Raw genomic sequence first — 20546 nt, 5'->3', positions numbered from 1 at the left:
ACGTACCCATATCATCTTAAAACTAATCATTTAATACAATACAACTAATCATTTAATTTTAGTTAATGTATAAAAGATTCAGTTTATATATTCTTTCCACTTTTCCTTCTTCTCTTACCAATAGTTCACTTAATTTGTATGCCTTTACTTTTCTTATACTTCAGAAAATTATATAATCTAAGATTTATGTATGGACTATCAAATACTGATTTAAGTTATTTTGTGAACGTAGTGTGGAATTAGAAGAGGATCCTATGGGTGCGTGATCGCGTGAAGAAGGCAGTTTTTTATTTCCCGAAGGATTATTGATGAATTAGAAGAGGATCCTATGGGTGCTCCGGAGGCTTGACTTGTGCGCCAAGAAAGAGGCTTCGAAATAGAGGATTTTCATAGGCATGACTTATGAATCTTATGATTAGTTGAAGTCTTCATTCAAGAGGTACGACTGGGATGTTTTTCTTCCAAAGGCTTAAGTTGGCTTGAATGTATTCAAAATTTGAGCTACAATTAAGTTTAGTCTATAAGTTAATAATTAATACGACGACTAAGATAGATTTGTCTGACTAAAATGTAAATTTTTTTTTTTGGTGTTAACCCATCAGTTTCTAGAGGAAGGGATCTCTAACAAGTTATTGTTTTGCCCAGGAATCAAACTCGAATTTTCCCGAACGATCCGTCCTATGCTAAAGCTCGTTAAAATGTATTATTCTTTTCGATTTACACACAAAAGACACTTAAAGATATAGGGGTGGAAAAAAACCAAAAAACCGAACCGGACTGTCGAACTAAACCGAACCAAACCAAAAAAACTGAACCATAACTAACGGTTTTAAAACTAAACTGAAACAGTTCGGTTTGATTCATGATTATCAGTTTAGTTCGGTTCAGTTCTCTTAATGGTTTGGTTCGCTTTAGTGAGAAGTTAATTATGGTTTAGTTCAGAACCATAAAATCGAACCACTTTAACAATTCGGTTCGATTACTGTGAATTTTGGCAAAAGTTTGATTCAGTTCAATTCGATTCGGTTTTCCTCCATAACCGAACTATGCCCACCCCTACTTAAAGATGTGTTTGTAATTTGATACATTCGGAAACTATAACAAACGTGACTCACACATTCAGGAACCAAATCAACTATTTTCTCTTATTATACTAACAAATTAACCAGCATTGAAATAAATCATTAAATAGTTGTACCAATTAATAGACACATCACATTACATACTTATTATTCTTTGCTTCTTCAGAAGACATACAATCACAAAGCAACTAAAAAACAACACTAATATATAAGTAGAAAATTTCATAAGAGAAGCAAGCAATTGATGATTTATACCATCTATTGTTGTGACTTTAAAACTAGCTAAGCACATGACACTTTTATCACTTTAGCGAGACAATTGTCAATGGGTTTGGATACTGGCAAGCTTGTGACATGACATTCTGGATTTAATCGTTCCAACCTATAAAATACATAAATTAGTACAAGAAAAAATTAGCCAAACTTTTAAACTTGCCTCTTTGAAAAGAATAACGACTGAATAATTGATAGTTTTGGGAGTAAAAAGGTCAAAGGCGAAGAGTTAAAAATGAGACAATGCTAACCTGTAATTAAGGAGGAAATAATGAAGAAATACAGAAGTTTCAAGTTTGGCTAAGTCTCCTCCAGGACAAAGCCTACTTCCTCCTCCAAAAGGAAGGAAGGTTCCTGCCTTGGCAGTGTAATCCTGCACAAATTGACACCAGAGAGAATTAAACCTGAGACCTTAAGGAGGAGCATACTCTCAGATCCCAAGTCAATACCATTAGACCAACCCAAGTGGGTTGTTTTTAAAAAATGTTTATAGATGATCGTTTATAAAATAAGTTATGTTATTGATCCAACATACATTCCATCTTGATGGATTGAATTCTTCTGCATTTGGATAATATACTGAATCCATATGAACTGCTCTCGCCCATATCAACACTCTCCATCCTTTTGGTATGAGATAACCTTAAAATATTGATCAAATGAAACTATTTGTTATGATAAGCAAATGACACATTTCCTTTAATCGTTGAAGGTAGCTAGAAATAATGAGTTTATATGTTGACATTGAATATATGATATATAAAATACGTACCATTGATGTTGATATCAGATGTTGCCTCTCGAAAAGTTGAAAATGCAATGTTGGCACATCGCAACACTTCATTGATTACCTGTAAGGTATTTTTCGCAAGAGAAATGATAATTCAACACAAAATACTAACAAAAATGTGACAAAAATACGATTTCAGAATTTTTTAAATATTTTTTTGGCCTCGATTTGCATACAACATGGGTAAATAAGAATATGTCCATCTTTTGTCTATACTTTTGTGTGTCTAAATAACAACCCTCCTTTCGCAAAGGATGTGTTAATATTATATATGCACATATGTGCATGAACTTATTTATTCATTTTCCATTACACTTACATTAGAAGTGTTTTAAGTGCAACTCATATGGTTAAAATATTGCAGAGACATTTAATATATTGGGACGCGAGCTCAAACTCGCAATAACCCACTTCACCACACTTAGTGTGAGATTTTGGCAGTTAAATAATTTTTAATCAAAAACTTACATGAGAAAGATAAACCATTTGTTTGATTTCATTAAGACTCAATCGTTTTTGTGATGCTGGTCTTGTTCTCAAGATTTCTTCTTGCTCTTCCTACAAGATATAAAAAATATATTAAGCATCAACTTTTTCTATACTCGAATTAAAATATAGAAAATAAATAATTTCAAATACTATTTTAATATAATTCAAAATATTACAAAATGTTTAAACGGTGATAGAACTAGGTTAAGACAATTGGGGGCTCTTGCCACCCTCAAACCAATGAAAATACCTAATATACTATATAGATTAATTAATGATGGCAAATTTTAACACCAAATGCTATTATAAAGGAAACAACAAAATTGTGATTTTTTTTACACAATTTATTAGGAGAATTAATGAAATTATATCGGTGTAATATTTTAATAATGTTAATTCGTTCAATATATTAAAACGACTATAATTTTTTTTTTCAACTACTACAAATTTTATAAGTATACCATTGAGTTTAAAATTTATATTATATAAATGATAACTTCAAACGTCTACTAAAATATTTAAAACTATTTGATATATGGATGGGATCTATATAAAAATCATTAAGAGTAACCAATTCTATTAGCTTCATCAACTTCAATTAATACCTTTGCTTTTTTCATGATATGTGGATGTTGTGTAAGATATATAAGTGACCACATTAACCCAGTTGCTGTACTTTCATGTCCAGCAAATAAAAGTCCAATCAATAAGTCACTAATATCTTCATCCTCCAATTTTCTACCATTCTCATCTTTGATTTCCAAGAGAATATCCATAAGATCTTTTTTCTCTCCTACATGTTCTCCATTTTTAATCATCAACCTCCTTTCATCCACAATAGGTTGAACTATTTTGGCTATCTTCTTGCGTGACTAGAATAGTACCATGCAAACATAGAAGTTAGTTGAGAAATATGATAATTGTAAAACTAAACTTAGATAATTTTAATTTCACCATAACTTTTTAAGTACTCAAGATATATATAATTCAAATAATAATAATAATGTGGTCAAAATTGATTAATTCATGCAACTAAATAATATATATATTAATATTATATTCATCGATATGGTGAAGTGAATATCCTTGAGTTTTTTTTTTTTTTTGAATGGCAAACTAATACTATATATAAACGATAAAAGTACAATAGAATATTCAGAATCCAATATTATATTTAGATATATGAAGGTGAAGTGAATAACCTTGAGTGCTTTGTGGAAAGTAAAACCAGGTGCATTGAGGGGAATAGAGAACATGCCATTATACAAATCAGAAAATGAAGTTCCAATGTTTTTAATAATGTTCTCATTAGAAGAACCCATAAAAACATGGACAATGGCTTTAAAGGAAACCTTCTTCATCTCTTTCAAAAGCTCAATAGGGTGTTTCATGCTAGACAATTCTTCTAAAGAATTGATCACAATGTCCTCGAGACGTTCTAGGTACACCGCTAATGCCTTGTGACCAACAATAGGAGCGGTAATTAGGCGTCGAAAATGTCTATGTTCTGAATTAGAGACATCAATCATGGGTCTACATTTTGCCAACTCTTTGATTGATTTCGGATAACCAAGCTTAAAGTTCACATCATCTGAGAGCACTCGTCTACACATCTCGGGCTCACAAATGATTATACTAGGATTACCAAACAAGTGAGTTTTGTAGATACCATTTCTTCCGTATCTAAAAAATATTAAAAGCAAAGTAAACAAATCAATAATTATATATATATCGAAATGTATTCTCGAACAAGATTACCCTCCGGTGAAGAGAATGTATACGAAACAAAACAAAAAAATTGACAAATATATAATGTAATGAAATTAAAAAGAAAAAAAAGTGAGATAATGAAATATACTTGAGAATAAGGTTTGTAATGAATGAATCAGGTTGGCCAGATGAGAAATCTTTGATGAATGGTATGAGATTGCCAATAAGAGGCCATCCCATATCACCAGGAGGTAAAGGGTACTCTTTGTTTCTTAGTTTTAGATTATAGTACCATCCATTAAAATTCCTTACAAATTTGTTAACAAAAATGTAGCATGCCAACAAAGTGGCTATCGAAATGTAAACCAACTTCATTGCCATATTTTGACGTTCAAAGGATTCTAGGTCTTTCTTTATATTTTTTTTTGAAGAATAGGTCTTTCTTTATATAGAAGTTTGTTTGTGAGTAGTATGGCCCCATATAGGACTAAAATTTATTTTGTGTTGTCTTTTTCTTTTTTTAAGACATAAAATTATGTTTAAAACATAAAATGTATGTATTGGGTTAAGATTTCAATGGATTTTAAAAATTATTTTATGATAAAAAAATTATATGGTATTTAATCAAGATTTTTTTAAAAAAATATAATTATAAGAACATCTTCAATAAAAATATCTTAATGAATTTATAGAAGGATAATTCGTTGATTATTTTTTTTCCTCTATTGGATTTGGAGGAACTTGAAGTGTCAAAGTGAGTATTATAAAATTTGCAAAAGTAACTTAAATAAAGTATGATATTATCACTAATGTTTAGTTGTAATAATGTATTATATCATCATTACTATTATTAATATATATATATGGTACCTTATATTTTTTTTACCATTTGAAGCAAAATGGATATGAGTTTGCAAATAATATGATGTAGCAATGAAGTGATCGTATTAGTTCTATATGAAACTCAAAATAGGTTTCATGAGAAAAATCAATAGAGATGCTCTAACATATCTCATGGTATTCAATTGAGACAATTCTTTTTTTTTTCCAGTTAATGAAATATGTTAATATTCAATTAATAAATTTTCTCACAACTTATAAAATTTTTCTTTTTTAAAACACTTATAAAATATTTATTAATACTCAAAAGTATATAAATTCTGATATATATTCTTTGGAGTGAATTTTATATGATTTTTTTGGTTGAAAGTACAAACATGATTTTTTGTTGTGACCTTGTTCCATGTCAGGTTATTCTTTTCTTCTTATTCTATTATGATTTTTTTAAACACGTAAAAAAATATTATTTTTAAATTACTACCACGCGTAATGCATGGTTCCAATAATGCATGGTTAAACTATTTTTTTTATTTTTTTCTCGATTGATTATAAAAACTTATTGTGACCCTGACTTCAAAATATACTGATGTCTCCCACTCTCACACACAGTGTCATACACAGACACATATTCACACAGGGACGAGGCCACGTTGGTGACTATCTCGGGCACGTGATGAATGATTCCACTAGTTTTTGATACATCCATGTGGAATTTATGGTGACAATACCTCACAATTTTTTTTTTGACAGTAATGTCTCACATATTTATTAACAGTACACAACTTTCATTGAATAAAAATTGAGTTATGTTAACTTGTGTCCTAAGGGCATATATTAAGCTACCTAAAAATAGAAATATAGCATTTAATGATACAAATAATTTAATGTTTAGATACTTGAATACACCACAAGTTCAATAAATTTTTTCCACATTTATCTTCTTAACATGTGCCCTTAAAGGCACAAGTTAACATTCTCCATAAAAATTATATTAAGTATGGGATACAAACATGACAGTTTTTTTTTTTATAAGCAAATAATTGAATTATAAGGAGTATAAGATGTACTCAACCCTTACAATTCGGTGAACCTCCATTATATACTATGGAGGCAGACTAATGGATCAATACACCAATCAGAGAACTTATAACAATAATTGTTCCCTATATGACCTATAAACCAAAACTACGTAATAAAAATAATCTGATCCACTATGACAGACACATTAGCAACAACTCCTCTAAACATTGTGTTGTTTCGAGCACGTCATAAACTCCACGTGGTAGCTAACCAAATTAGATGGTGGCTTTTAGCATTTTTATCATTCTTCACCAAAGCCCCAAAACTGTTGAAGTGGCTCCAAACCTCCTCAAAATGAATATAAGTCACTTTCATCCACTTAAAAATATTCTTCCACACTCGCAGTGAGAAAGAGCAATTAAAAAACAAATGATTAATGTCTTCCTCTTCTCTATAACAAAAAACGTAACGCCATTCACGATGATTAACAATAATCTCTTTCTTCGCCAAAGCCATACGGGTCGGTAATCTTTCTAATAATAACCTCCATCCAAAAACATTTACTTTTGATGGAACATCATTCACCCATAACTGATTCAAAGCATGCACAACATTCTCATCTACTATAGTTGATTCAACACTATTTAGAAGGAATTGATATGCCGAATTCACAGAAAAATTACTGCTTTGATACGGTATCCATCTCATGCTATCCATTTTGTCCTGCTTAGGACTAATATCGGCCAACAAATACAATAATTCTTCTGCTTCTTCTGACTCGGTTGAAGACAATGTTTCAGCCCAACAAATATTCCAAAACCATTTTCCATTATGTTCAAAACCTGTGTCTGCTACAAAACAATTTGGCATAGAAGTTTTAAAATATAAAGCTGGATATAAATCCCTTAAACACTCAGGTCCATACCACTTGTCTTTCCAAAATCGAATTGCATTCCCTTGTCCCAGCACGTTACTTATATTTGATCGGAACCAGTCGCCATTATCTTCTCTGCCTATCTTCAATAAATCACGCCACCAAATCGATTGTCCTCTACCATCTCAAACCACCTGATCCAAGAAATTTGAATACAAAGAGCCATATCTATAAGCAAGCAACTTGGACCAAATAGAATTTGGTTCACAAATCGCTCTCCATTTCCATTTTCTAAGTAAGGCTTGATTAAATAAGTTAAGATTCTTGATGCCCAACCCTCCTTTTTCTTTAGGGAGACATATAGTATCCCAACTCACCCAACAAATCTTCTTGTTCTCCGAACTCCCTCCCCACAAAAATTTCCTTTGGATATTAACCAATTTTTTTAAAACACAAACTGGAGCTTTGAAAAAAGAGAAAAAATAAAGTGGTAAACTCGATAACACCGAATTTATGAGAGTAACTCTTCCACCGATTGATAGATTACGACTATTCCAACTATTAAGACGATTTCTCATAGATTCCACAATAGGATTCCAAGTTATCTTTCTCCTTGGGTTGGCTCCAACTGAAATTCCTAAAAAGCGGAATGGAATGGAATCCACTTCACAGAGAAGGAAAGAAGATGCAGCTTCTAAAAAAGAATCATTCAGATTGATACCGTACAATTGAAAGCTGGAGAGTTGGTTGAAGATTGAAAACTGCGTAGCTGCAACAAATAAGACAACAAATCAACCAGATTTTATCTCTACAAAATAAGGAAATTTGTCTATGTTTTAGGGATTTGTTATTCAGTATTTATGCATGACCGTTATACACACTAATATATATTTCCTCTACGTCTCTTGTATCAATAAGTGTTCACGTTTATAATATTTCTAATAAAGTGAAATATTTCATCTATGTCCTTATTTTCTTCTATATTTAAAAACTAAAATAGTTGTTTGAAAAAAAAAAAAAACACATATGCAAAGTAACAATAATTGAAATTACTATTACTCCCTTTAATTTGAGTAGAATACATGAGATCCTAAATTCGATCTTCAATGATTATCTATACTATATCTAAAGAGGATACATGAGTTTTGGTGTAGACTTTTCATAATACTAACAATATCCTTGATTTTTTTTAGTAGCAACATAAATCATTTATTAACAAACTCACCATAACATAAGGCATGTCTTTTTTTAGCAACAAAAATCTTTTATTAACAAACTAACTATAACATAAGACATAACTTTTTTTTGTCATAAATTAGATACATGCAGACGCGGAACGCGCGTGCCTGACCCGCTAGTTATAAATAAAATATAATAATTATATGCAGATTAAGAAAGACAATGATATGCCTTCAACAAAAAAAAAATAGAAAAGACAATGATATTTTTAAATTACATGTCAATTTTAAAACTAACTTGATGGTAAATTTTGACCCCAAATGCTATTATTAAAGGGAGCAACATGCTTGACCAAAAAAAAAAAGAAAGGGAACAAGAAACCCTTTTTTTACTAAGGGGCAACAATGTTGTATATTTATAAAGAAGAATCGAATAACATTGATATATATTTTATAAAATTTATCATTGAATTTTAAGTTTTATATTCCTACAAATTCTTACTAAAATTTTAAGGGAAAAAAGCCTCTTTTTTTTATCCCAAATTATAAGGGAAAAAACTCAAATTTGACCAATTTAACTCTAAAGTTTCAGAAATACCCTTAGTTATGTTTTCCAAAACAATTCAATTTATTATGATTACTAGAATTTATTATGGTCAAGAACTTCTTGGTATTAAAATTTGAATTAATGGATGACCCTTCTTTCCCCTCTTTCTTGGTATTGAACCCATGAATTAACCAACTTTACGTATTTCAATTGCTTCATCAACAACATTTATTCCTTTATAGAGTCACTCTAATTAATATTATGATTATCATTTGATTTTTCACGTGATAAGTTAATAAGGGTACTTTTGGAAATAAAATTATGTTTTTGACAAATTTTAGAATATTAAATGATTTTCTTAATAAGTGTGTTTTTTGTTTTTTCCCTTATAATTTAGGACGGAGTGAGTATTTAATATGTTATTGAGATTTTTAAAAATTAATAATTTGTTAATTGTTGTTTAATATCGTTCAGAGTAACCAATTCTACTGCTACTAGTTAACTTCATGAAGGTGATTTGAAAATAAGTCAATCCACATGCCCTAAATTGAGATATTGATCACAATGTCCTCAAGGCTTTCTAGGTACTTGCTAGAAGGTAAAATCATGGATAACCAAGCTTAAAGTTCATATTATGAGAGTACTCTTCTACGCATCTTGTTATGAATCATGGAATCGAAGGGATAAAGATCATAGATGTCGGCAAGATAAAGTGCATAAGAGTATTCATGAGGAAGATACTCATAGAAATTCATATTGAATGAATATAGATTGATAAAAGAATGAGTAAAATGTACAATGAAGTAGCTTATTTATAGGACTATTTGGAGTAACTAACTCCCTAACTAATTTTCTAAGCTCTTAACCAACTTGGTAACATATCAACTAACTCTAGTTGATTAACTAACTATCTATATTCTTAACACATCTCGGGCTCACAAATAATTATACTAGAATTTTTAAACAAGTGAATTTTGTAGATGCCGTTTCGTCCATATCTAAAAAATAATAAAAAACAAAGTAAATAAACCTATAAGGTTAAATAAGTTTTTCATCTTTAAAAATCAAAAGGGTACTCTTTGTTTCTTAGTTTTAGATTATAGTACCATCCATTAAAATTCCTTACAAATTTGTTAACAAAAACGTAGAATGAAAAAAAAGTAGCCATATTTTGATCCTCGATATTGGATTCTAGTTCTCTCTTTTTAATTTTATAGAAGTTGATTGATTGCTTGTGAGTAGTATTAAACATATATTTATTTTTTTGGGTGGGTAAATATATATTTATTTATAAAGTTAAAAAAAATTGTAAAAGAGATATTCAAAATATATACATGAATTAGTGGATCGGATACCGATGATAAAAACCAACAAAAACATATTTACATGAATTAATAAAGATAAATATATAGTGGTTTTACTATATCGGGGAAGGGTTCGTCTCCTATTAAATTTTTCTATTAGTTTTTTTGCAAGTAATCCAATCAATACAAAAAAAATAAAATTGAAGGGTGAGAATCAACAATAATTGTCATCGGTGAAATTCTCAAATGAGACAATTCATTTTCGTTTAATTGATTTCAACACTCGAATAATATTATAAAATAAAATTTATGCAGATGTCACTATTTTGCAAATAGAACCCACAAACAGTAATACTGAATATATATTATAATCAAGAGTGCTTTGATTAAATGATGCGGATATCTTTTAAATTAATTAAGGTTCTGAATTCGCTTTTTAATTTACGCATGCACACTCGTTGTTTTTTGTCTTTTTTTTTTTGTATTTCTTATTTTTTTATTATCTATTTCTTTATTATCTTTTTGTTCAAATTATTACTACCATTACATAGAGATGGTTCATAAAGTTGTTTTTTCTTTTATGACTTTTATGATTCCTATGTATACAGCACATGAACAAACGCAGAAAAGAGGAATATATATGAAGAAACCACGGTATATCGTGGTTTTTCTTTGTTGATTTTTTTTTTTCACATAATTTTTCTGTTGTTTATTTTTCTTCTTTTTTTTTTTACTTGTATTTTAGGTGTGGCATAAACTAACATGACCCATAAAATAATTTTCAATCAAAATAACGTTTTTTTTTTTATAATCAAAATTGTATTAATAAGGAGTACAAGGAGTACTCAAATCCTTACAATACAAAGAGAATCCCTTAAATATACTAAAGATACATATTAAGGGATTAACACACCAATCAGAATACAAGTAAGTGCAAGATCTACCCGAACGGCCTATGAACCAGAACCAAGAAATGAGTTTAATTTGGTCTACCAACAAAGCCAAATCAGCTATAACACCCCTAAAAATAATGTTGTTTCTTAAGTTCCATGTGCACCACGTTGTCGCAAGCCAAATCAAATGTTTAATTTTTGGCCCCCTTTTAGATTTCACAATATCTCCAAAAAAATTGAAATGCTGCCATCCTTCAGCACAATGATGAAAAGCACAGCCCATCCAACTGAAAATCTTTCTCCAAACTTGTTGCATAAAAGGACATTTGAAGAAAAAATGTGGACAATCCTCTACTTCTTTGAAACAAAAAACACAAGATAAATCATGTAAATTGGTTAGAATACCTCTAGAAGCGAGAGCTGCTCTGGTAGGTAGTTTCTCGAGAAGTAATCGCCAACCAAACACACCGACCTTTGAAGGAATATCATTTTTCCAAAGAGATTTCAAAGCTGGTAACACGCCTGGATTTAAATCATGCATACCTCTACCATTCAAAAAAGAAGAATATGCAGTTTTGACAGAAAAAAGACCAGCAGCTTTGTCCGGTATCCATCGCCATTTATCCTCAGTTTCTGCCACCAACACCACATCCAATAGAATTTGCTGCAAAACTTGCAATTCCTCCTCTTCAATAGTTGTGAGATCACAACTCCAAGCCCACTGCCAATGTCTATTAATGTTGGTTCCTACCAACCTCTCAGCAACCACAACATTTTGATCTGATTCTTTAACAAACAAATTTGGAAATAACTGTCGAAAAGGAACCGCACCGCACCATTTCTCTTTCCAAAACCCAATCATTTTACCGTTACCTATTACACTACTAACATTTTTAGGGAACCAGAGCTCACTAACTACTTCCCCCACCTTCAACACATCACGCCACCAAATGGAGTCTTTCGGACTCGAAGTCACACCATCCCAACTCAATAAATTACGAAAATTGTTCTCATACCGGTGTCTCAACAAATCATATCACACTGCATTAATGTCCGTAATACATCTCCACCTCCATTTGCTCAACAAAGCTTGATTAAACAAAGCTAAGTCTTTTACCCCTAAACCTCCCTTCTCCTTTGGCAAACAAACATGCTCCCATTTAACCCAACATAATTTTTTATCACCCAAGCCTCCACCCACAGAAAGTTTCGTTGGATTTTTACAAGCTACTGGATCACTCCTTTTGGTGCCTTAAAAAAGGAGAAAAAATATAGCGGTAAGCTAGAGAGCACAAAATTGATCAAAGTTACTCTACCACCAATCGATAAATGACGGCCGTTCCACCCACTTAATCGTTTTGTCATAGACTCTACCACCGGCTTCCACGTATTTAAACTTCTCGGATTAGCTCCCACCGGTAACCCCAAAAATTTGAACGGGATACTTTCAGACTTACACAATAGGAAATTTGATGCTGCCTCCAAGAAACGCTCACCAACATTGATTCCATAGAGCTTACTCTTCACAAAGTTGATTTTCATACCCGAAACAAGTTCAAAACCCCTTAAAATAGATTTGATAGTCCACACATTATCCCACGATCCTTTACCTATTAACATTGTATCATCTGCGAATTGTAGTATTTGAAATTGAAGGTTATCATTAATCTTAAATCCATGAAAATTTCCAATATCCACAGCTTTTTTAACCAATCCTGTAAGCCCTTCTGCTGCTATTAAGAATAAAAAAGGGGAAAGAGGATCACCTTGCCTTAAACCTTTGTTTACCTTAAATTCTGCCGTCGGACTTCCATTCACCAGAACTGACATCGAACTCTCGAAAATACAAGCTTTCATCCATCTCAACCACCCCTCAGCAAACCCCATTTTGATCATCATCCTTTCTAGATAAATCCAACTAACTGTATCATATGCTCGTTCGAAATCAACTTTGAAGATCATACATTCAGTGTTATTTCGCTTTGCTAAATCAATGATCTCGTTAATAACTACCACCCCATCCATGATTTGTCTTGAAGGTAAGAAGGCCGATTGACAACCTGAGATCAACTTCCCCAACACATATTTCAATCTTGCAGCCAGAATTTTTGAGAGAATTTTATACAAACTACCGATCAGACAAATAGGTCTATAGTCACACAACTCCTGCGGGTGATCTTTTTTAGGGATGAGAGCCAAAAAAGATGTTGTAATAGCTTTAGGAAGAATAGCGCTATGATGAAATTCATTCAAAAAATCCAGAATATCAGACTTAACCATCGACCAGCAATCCTTAAAAAAATTGAGATTAAAACCATCCGGACCAGGACTTTTATTGCCGTCGCAATTCCATATGACCTCTCGCACTTCTTCCTCCCCAAAAGGTTTCAGGAGAATAGCATTATCATCATCATTCAGCTTATTAAACTCAATACCAGATAGAAACGGTCGATCCAGCCACTCTTCTATGAAATTCTGCTCAAAGTGTAGTTTCACTTCATTTTTTATACAATCCACACCTTGCAGCCATTCATCACCCTTCTTAATCGAAACTAATTGTTCAATCAAAATAACGTAAAATGTATCCAAAAAAAAATAACGTAAAATAATTGATTAATGATAGTACATAATTGATTAATGACCCATATTTTTGTGATTAATGTAGTAAAAAATTTATATCAAAATTAAGAATGAAGTAGTAAAATTTGTTAATAAGTAATAACACAACTTACTTAATTTTTGTAATACAAAAATCTGCTCTATACTAAAAGAAATATAATTTATTTTTAAAAAAACATATGCACGGTAAGTAGGAATAGGTATAGGATTCAAAAACGCCTAACTGGTAAATTATTTTCAATTTTCTTAAAAAAAAATTATGGATGATCTATACGATATAAACTTTCAATCTAACGGTAAATTTTATAAAATTCGTATTCGTTATAATCGTATTGATCACTTGTCCACGATGAACCACTTATAGCCTCTATATATTTATATTTTGGATGCTTAGATTCTTGAGAGTATTTTTTCTTAACTTGCACAAAATTAAACGGGTTACTTTGTAGTTTGTACATATGTTGATTTATATTTATCTCATTATGATGATTTTTTTTTTTTTTTTGATAATCTCATTATGATGAATATGATTCAACCGTAGAATTTTCATATAAAATCAATTTTGTAGTAGAATTTAACATTTATATAAAAAAATATCTCTTATATTTTTTTTTCTTGATTGTGTCCCTTATATTTTTTTTTATTATCATGATATTGATATGAAGTTTTCATCGTCGTTAACAATGACTAATTTAGTACCGATCACATGTTTAAGAGAATCAATTAAGATTCTTACCACATAAATCAATTCATTGTTGAATAAAATTCATTTATACATCAGATATTCAATAGATGAAGATCCCCAACAACATATGTAATATTTATTAAATCGAATTAATTTAGCAGTATATATCATTGAGGGTTCACAAATCAGATTAGATGTTTTTTTTTTAGTAGTCTAGTGTCTGAAAATTTCACCTCAAAGGTGAATAAGTGAAGTGTCCGGGGTTCGAACCCCGGCTAATACATGTAATGTTCCTACCAACTGAACTAAGGTCACAGGGACTAAATGATTTTGTTTTTATACATGTATTTGATGATTTATAAGTTAGTTAGTTTTGGTCACACATTATTTGACTCAATCAACTTTAATTTGTTTAAATTGAATAAAGAAATCTTATTTTATGTTTAGGTAAATGCCTGATTTCATGGGTTAAATCTGAATTGGAAGAATTGATATTATAATGGGAAAGATTTAGAAGATGACTTCTAAAAGAACTAGCTTCGCCCTATTTACTATCTTTTTGTTCATTTATAAGAAAGATAAACATAAATAAAAGGTTAATGAGATTCATTTACTAAGTGGATTTCACTTATTTTTTATTTGTGTTTATCTCTCTTTTAAATGTAAAAAAATGAAAAATAATAAATAGATTAAAGTCAAACTCAAAAAATAATCTGCTAAAAAATAAGGAATTGGACATGACAACGTCTGTTGTGTATTGTATTAAATACCAAAATAATTTTTTATCCATCAATCATCGTATTACACAAAGTTTTTTCAATACCTTAAACATTTGTCCTATGTTGTTTTATCTTGTATCGTCGTGTACTGATATGTTAAGTTCTTATATTTTCCAAATCAAACAGCCAAAATGCTATTTGATGAATTCAACGTGTTTATGATATAAAATAATAGATAATATTAGCAGCCGCTACACTAAAACAAAAATATTTATTTTTCTTTGCGTTTTTTTTCATCCATTGGAGATGGGCAGATGGGTGCTTTAAAATTAATTATGATTCATACTCTCTTAATTACTATTTTCGTCACTAATTATAAGACCATGTTTGACTTCTGTACATATGCCAGTGCATAATTTTGATCACTAATACTTTAATTGTCTATTAGCAAAAATTATAAAAATTTAATATTTTAAAAATACTCATCAAAACAAATTGAACAATATCTTATATGCTAATATTTACATTTATATATTATTGAAAAATACTCATACTCTTTGATGATTTCTCCTTCTATTTAATGTTTCTCTCTAATGATTTCTTCTCCTGTTTTGGATGCTTCTCTATTTAGTTGTTGCTCTTATGGTTCTCTTTTTTGGTTTCTAGTTGCTGCTCTATGTTGGTAATTTTGGTTTTAATTATGTTTGACAAACTCGCAATGCTTCATGCGTACGTATTGTGAGTTTGAGGAAAGATGTTACCTAGATAATATGTTAGTGGGTTATAATAATGTAACAGGCCTTATGATATATTTGGGCTTAAGTTATAGTTTAGTCTATATTGCTTTCTATATATTGTAAGATAACTCTTGCGCACACAAGCTTTGCCAATTGTAATGGAAACCCTAGCATCCTTTTATTCCTTTGTATTTCTCTCCTCTTTGATTAATTGTATTGTTAACATGGTACCAGACATTGGTTTGACCCGCTTTGAATTACTCGGCACTTCCGTTGTCGAGTTCTAAAAAATTTGGTAATCTATTTTTTTTTTCTTGTGATTGATTGATTGTCTTTGGTATGTTGTTGTGCAGCATGTGCTTCCGCTCCTAAATATCAGAACCGGGTTAAAGACACTATGAACATTTGACCCAAATTCACGCTAGGTGTGAGGGTGTGTGTTGAATATGTAGTTGTGTTGTTGGAGTTTGTTTTGAAGTCTCCAAATATTTAAGTTTCCAGTTTGTTGACTCTATAAATATGTGAGGACAACTTCACCCTATAAATCTCACTTTAAAAAACAAAAGTTCCCTTAGTGTTCATAGATTTATTTAATGGAATGTACATAAAGATCGGTAAAGTGTACATGAAATACAAGTAGTGCTCGAGAGAATACATGACAAGATAAAGTTTGTTTTATTTTACAAGCACACAAACCAAACCCAAACTGATCCATCTCTCTCTATCACTTTGTTTTATTTTACAAGCAAATTAAAATACAAATATATATGCATCTCTCTCAATAGTTAAGATCACTAGAGAGCTTTGTAATCTTAGCGAGACAGTTGTCTAATTGCTTAAGAGCTGGAAAATGAGTAACTGGACATTCCGGATTTTTTAGCTCCAACCTATAAAATTTAAAAAAATAATAATAAGCACAATTAATTTGAAACGATTCATGAAAACTATTTCAAAAGACACAATAATAAAATAAGATATTTGCACTAATATTTTTATTTAAATCTAGCTCACATGTCTTCAAATGGACTAATAAAGTATGAATTACATGAATGATAAATGTAAAAAAATGATTAAACAGAAAATTAGAAAGAAACAATATTAACTTCAGTGTCGGCATAACTTAATTGAATTCCAAACTCCCTACTTATTCAACTTAAAAAAATTAAAATTATAAACATTAAAAATCTGACAAAAAACAAATAAAATACTAACTTGTAATTCATGAGGAAATAGTGAAGAAATACAGTCAGTTCAAATCTAGCTAGGTCACGTCCTGGACAGAGTCGTCGACCCCATCCAAAGGGAAGAAAGGTCCCTTTAGTGGAATTAAAATCCTGAGCACATAATCAACATCATATATAACTCAATTAGCACAATAACTTATTAAAAAAAGTATATATATAAACTTTTTTTTTGAAAAATAAAATATTAAAATAAATATAATGAAGGCTTTTCTATATTCTATATTATTATTATTTTAATGTTTTTTTTACAATTATTTGATGTATGTTAAACTTTGACTTGATGTGTTTATACAATAACTTCTTATAGATTAACCCAACTTACATTCCATCTCGCTGGATTAAATTCTTCTGGATTTGAGTGATACTGAGGATTCATATGAACAGCTCTTATCCAAGGCATTACTTTCCATCCTTTTGGAATGAAATAACCTAAAATATTGAGTAAAAAACATGTTCATTTCATTATTCCCTTTTAATAATCAAAAATAGCTATAAATAGAGGGCAAGGAATATATATATATAAAAAAAAAAAACCATCGATGTTCACATCAGCCGTTGCCTCTCGAAAAGTTGAAAAAAGAGTCATATTGCGTAATGTTTCATCAATAACCTGCAAAGACAAAAGATAAAGGCAATATTGTCTAACATCTTTTATCTTGTAAAATTTATTTGCAATGTAATGTAATAATACATGAAATATATCGGTAAGAGGTCGTCCCCTAATATTCTTACCTGAGAAAGATAAACCATTTTTTTAATTTCTGTAATACATAACCGTTTTTGTGAGGATGGTCTTTCTTTCATAATTTCTTCTTGCTCTTCCTACAAGATATAGACAACGAGTTTTTGGTAAATTTTACAATACTATACTTAAAATATAATGAAGTATAGTCGAACTTCAAAGTTAATCATAAAATCGATTAATAGCTGACAACTGTTAAAGCTAGAGTTTTGTTCTAAATAGATCGATCCAACATAAAAAACAGTAACGAGAAAATTAACTTGAGATCTTTAAAGAAATACATGTTGGCATATTGGTTAAACTGTTGTTTAATTACTGTTGGTTTACCTTGGCTTTCTTCAAACAAAGTGGATGTTGTGTAAGAAATGTAATTGACCAAACCATAGCAAGTGCTGAAGTTTCGTGACCAGCAAATAAAAGTGTTATAAGTAAGTCAATCATGTCCTCATCATCCAATTTTTCACCCATCTCATCGGTCATTCCCAAAAATATATCTAAGAGATCTTTTTTTTCTTTCATTTGCCCATTTTCTTCTATCACCGCTTTCCTTTCATCAATAATGGATTGAACTATTTTGATCATCTTCTTACGCGCCTAGATTAGCCATCCATGCAAAGTGGGAGAATAACATGATTTTAAATATGGTTATACAAAAAAAATAATAGGTTTATACAAATTTTACTTTTGTCCCTATACTATTTCGTATTTAATCTCTCGAAAATTTTCTTCCAAATAACGGTCTAAAAATGTTTTCTATCAACACTTTTGATATCTGTTTCTAAGTCAATTCATGTATATCTTTTAATGCATTTTTTCATTTTGAGCAAGTTTAAAATTTTTAAGAATATATATCTCTTGCAAAATTTAGAATTTTTTAATAAAATACGAATTTTTAAGTGCGTAAAACTTAACAATTCATTTGTCAAAAAAAAAATACAAACTTAACAATTCATATTTGGTTCGTCCCCTGAAAAAATTTAAAATTTTGTCAAAGAGATTTTATTTTGAAGGATAAATATACATGTGAGTTGACTTAAAAGAAAAGACTAAAAATACTGATCGGAAATATTTGTAGAAATATTGTTTAATTTTTTATTAAGGAAACCAAAAACAAAATAAGATAGTATATATATGTATTAAAATAAACTTATTTAACCTTTTAAATAAATCTTGAAAAAAAATGGAATTAAAAATATATAGAAGTAACATGTACAAAAAAAAAAAGAAGAAGAAGTAGACATGCACAAACCTTGAGAGCTTTTCTGAAAGCAAAACCAGGGGCATCTATGGGCATCAAATAGAACATGGTAGCGGACATAACATTAAATAAATCTCCAAATTTCATGACGATATTTTGATCACAAGAGTAGAGGTAAATGTGAAAAATGATTTTAAAGGAAACTTTCTTCATCTCTTTAAGTAACTCCACATGGTGTTTAATGGTGGACAATTCTTCTAGCTTATCAAGCACAATATCCTCAATACGCTCTAAGTACATTACTAATGTATTTTGGCCAACAATGGGAGATGTTACTAGTTTCTTAAAACGCTTATGGTCTCTATTTAGGTATCTACTCCTTCCTAGGACATTGGTGCCTTTTGGATAACTTGCTTTAAAGTTCACATCATCGTTCATCACTTTCTTGACCAACGTAGGATCAATGACAATGATGCGTGGACTCCCATACAAGTGTGCCTTGTAGATACCGGTTTGTCCATATCTGAAACAATATCAATAAGTCATAAGGATTTGTTTGATTTGTAAAATATTTTCAATTTTCTTTTTATCACGAAGATATTAAACAATCACAAAAGATAGATGATTAATTAAAAATATATTTTTGAAAATAATGAAATAGATGTTTAAAATTGTTGGAGGTTGTCCGATCGAGTTGACGAACCTCGTCAATATCATATGGTTCATGTCTGACAAAAGTTTGGGAGAGTGGGGCTTTGCTAATTAAGGTCGTAGTTTTTTCATGTGTGATGATCCTTTGCGGGTGTCTGAAAGAGTCTGCTAGTCATTTATTTGTTAGGTATGTCATGCCGGTTTGATATAGTATCTTTAGGTGGTTAGGATGAGGTGGTTATGCCTCCGGATCTTGGTTGTCTTGTTGAGGTTTTTGGGACACTAGGGGGCAAAGGTTTGTGGTTTGTTATGGTTGTCTACCTGTTTTGTTTGTATTCCGTTATATTATTATTTTTCGTTGTTTATATCAAGTATGTGTAAGTTACATTGGAGGAATTCTCTTTTTCTAGTGCTCTGTTGTAAGAATTCTCTTTTTCTGCTCCTCTAATATGTCTTATATTGGAGGATGCCTAATAAATTTTGCCGATTCAAAAAAAAGGTATTAGTAAGTTACGAGAGAAAATAAATAAATAAATAAATAAATAAATAAAGCAAATGAAAATAAATGGGAGAGAAAATGAAAGAGACTTGAGAACAATGTTGTTGATGAATGTATTCCCTTGACCAGATGAGAAATATTTGTAGAAGGGCAATTGGTTTCCAATTAAGGGCCATCCCATGTCACCAGGTGGGAGTTGATGATATTGTTTCTTTCCCAATTTAAGATCATAATACCAATCATTCAAATTCCTCACAATTTTGTAAAAAAAAATGTAGCATGCCAACAAAGTAGCAACGCACATCCAAAACCATTGAAATTCCATTCTTGAATGTATTTTGTCTTTGTATCCATTACTCTTCTACTCGTAGTCTTTATATATATGTGATTATTGACAAGTCAAAAACGAAAATATGAATTAGTTATTGATTTTGGTACAATACTATATAGAT

General features: G+C 30.4%; 2 protein-coding genes across 2 annotated transcripts; both read right to left on the bottom strand.

Annotated features, from left to right (window-relative positions):
* Positions 1–1118: 1118 nt before the first annotated feature.
* LOC123883544 (beta-amyrin 11-oxidase) lies at positions 1119–4755 on the bottom strand. Its single transcript, XM_045932388.1, has 8 exons — positions 4493–4755; positions 3837–4317; positions 3240–3506; positions 2614–2703; positions 2128–2206; positions 1891–1997; positions 1607–1728; positions 1119–1464 (listed from the first exon to the last, which is right to left on the bottom strand). Exons 1-8 carry the CDS (start codon positions 4723–4725, stop codon positions 1365–1367), a joined length of 1479 nt encoding a protein of 492 aa, XP_045788344.1. The 5' UTR covers positions 4726–4755; the 3' UTR covers positions 1119–1364.
* An 11556-nt stretch (positions 4756–16311) lies between these two features.
* Positions 16312–20443, bottom strand: LOC123883543 (beta-amyrin 11-oxidase-like). The gene is made up of 8 exons (XM_045932387.1): positions 20184–20443; positions 18996–19467; positions 18074–18340; positions 17737–17826; positions 17539–17614; positions 17327–17433; positions 16973–17094; positions 16312–16647 (listed from the first exon to the last, which is right to left on the bottom strand). The coding sequence occupies exons 1-8, from the start codon at positions 20417–20419 to the stop codon at positions 16539–16541; spliced, it is 1479 nt and encodes a 492-aa protein (XP_045788343.1). The 5' UTR covers positions 20420–20443; the 3' UTR covers positions 16312–16538.
* Positions 20444–20546: the final 103 nt, after the last annotated feature.

This window comes from Trifolium pratense, linkage group LG5 (genome assembly GCF_020283565.1).
Source record: "Trifolium pratense cultivar HEN17-A07 linkage group LG5, ARS_RC_1.1, whole genome shotgun sequence".
Taxonomy (NCBI): Eukaryota; Viridiplantae; Streptophyta; class Magnoliopsida; order Fabales; family Fabaceae; genus Trifolium; species Trifolium pratense.
Note: the sequence above shows the minus strand (reverse complement) of the source record. Positions and strands in the feature narration are given on the sequence as shown.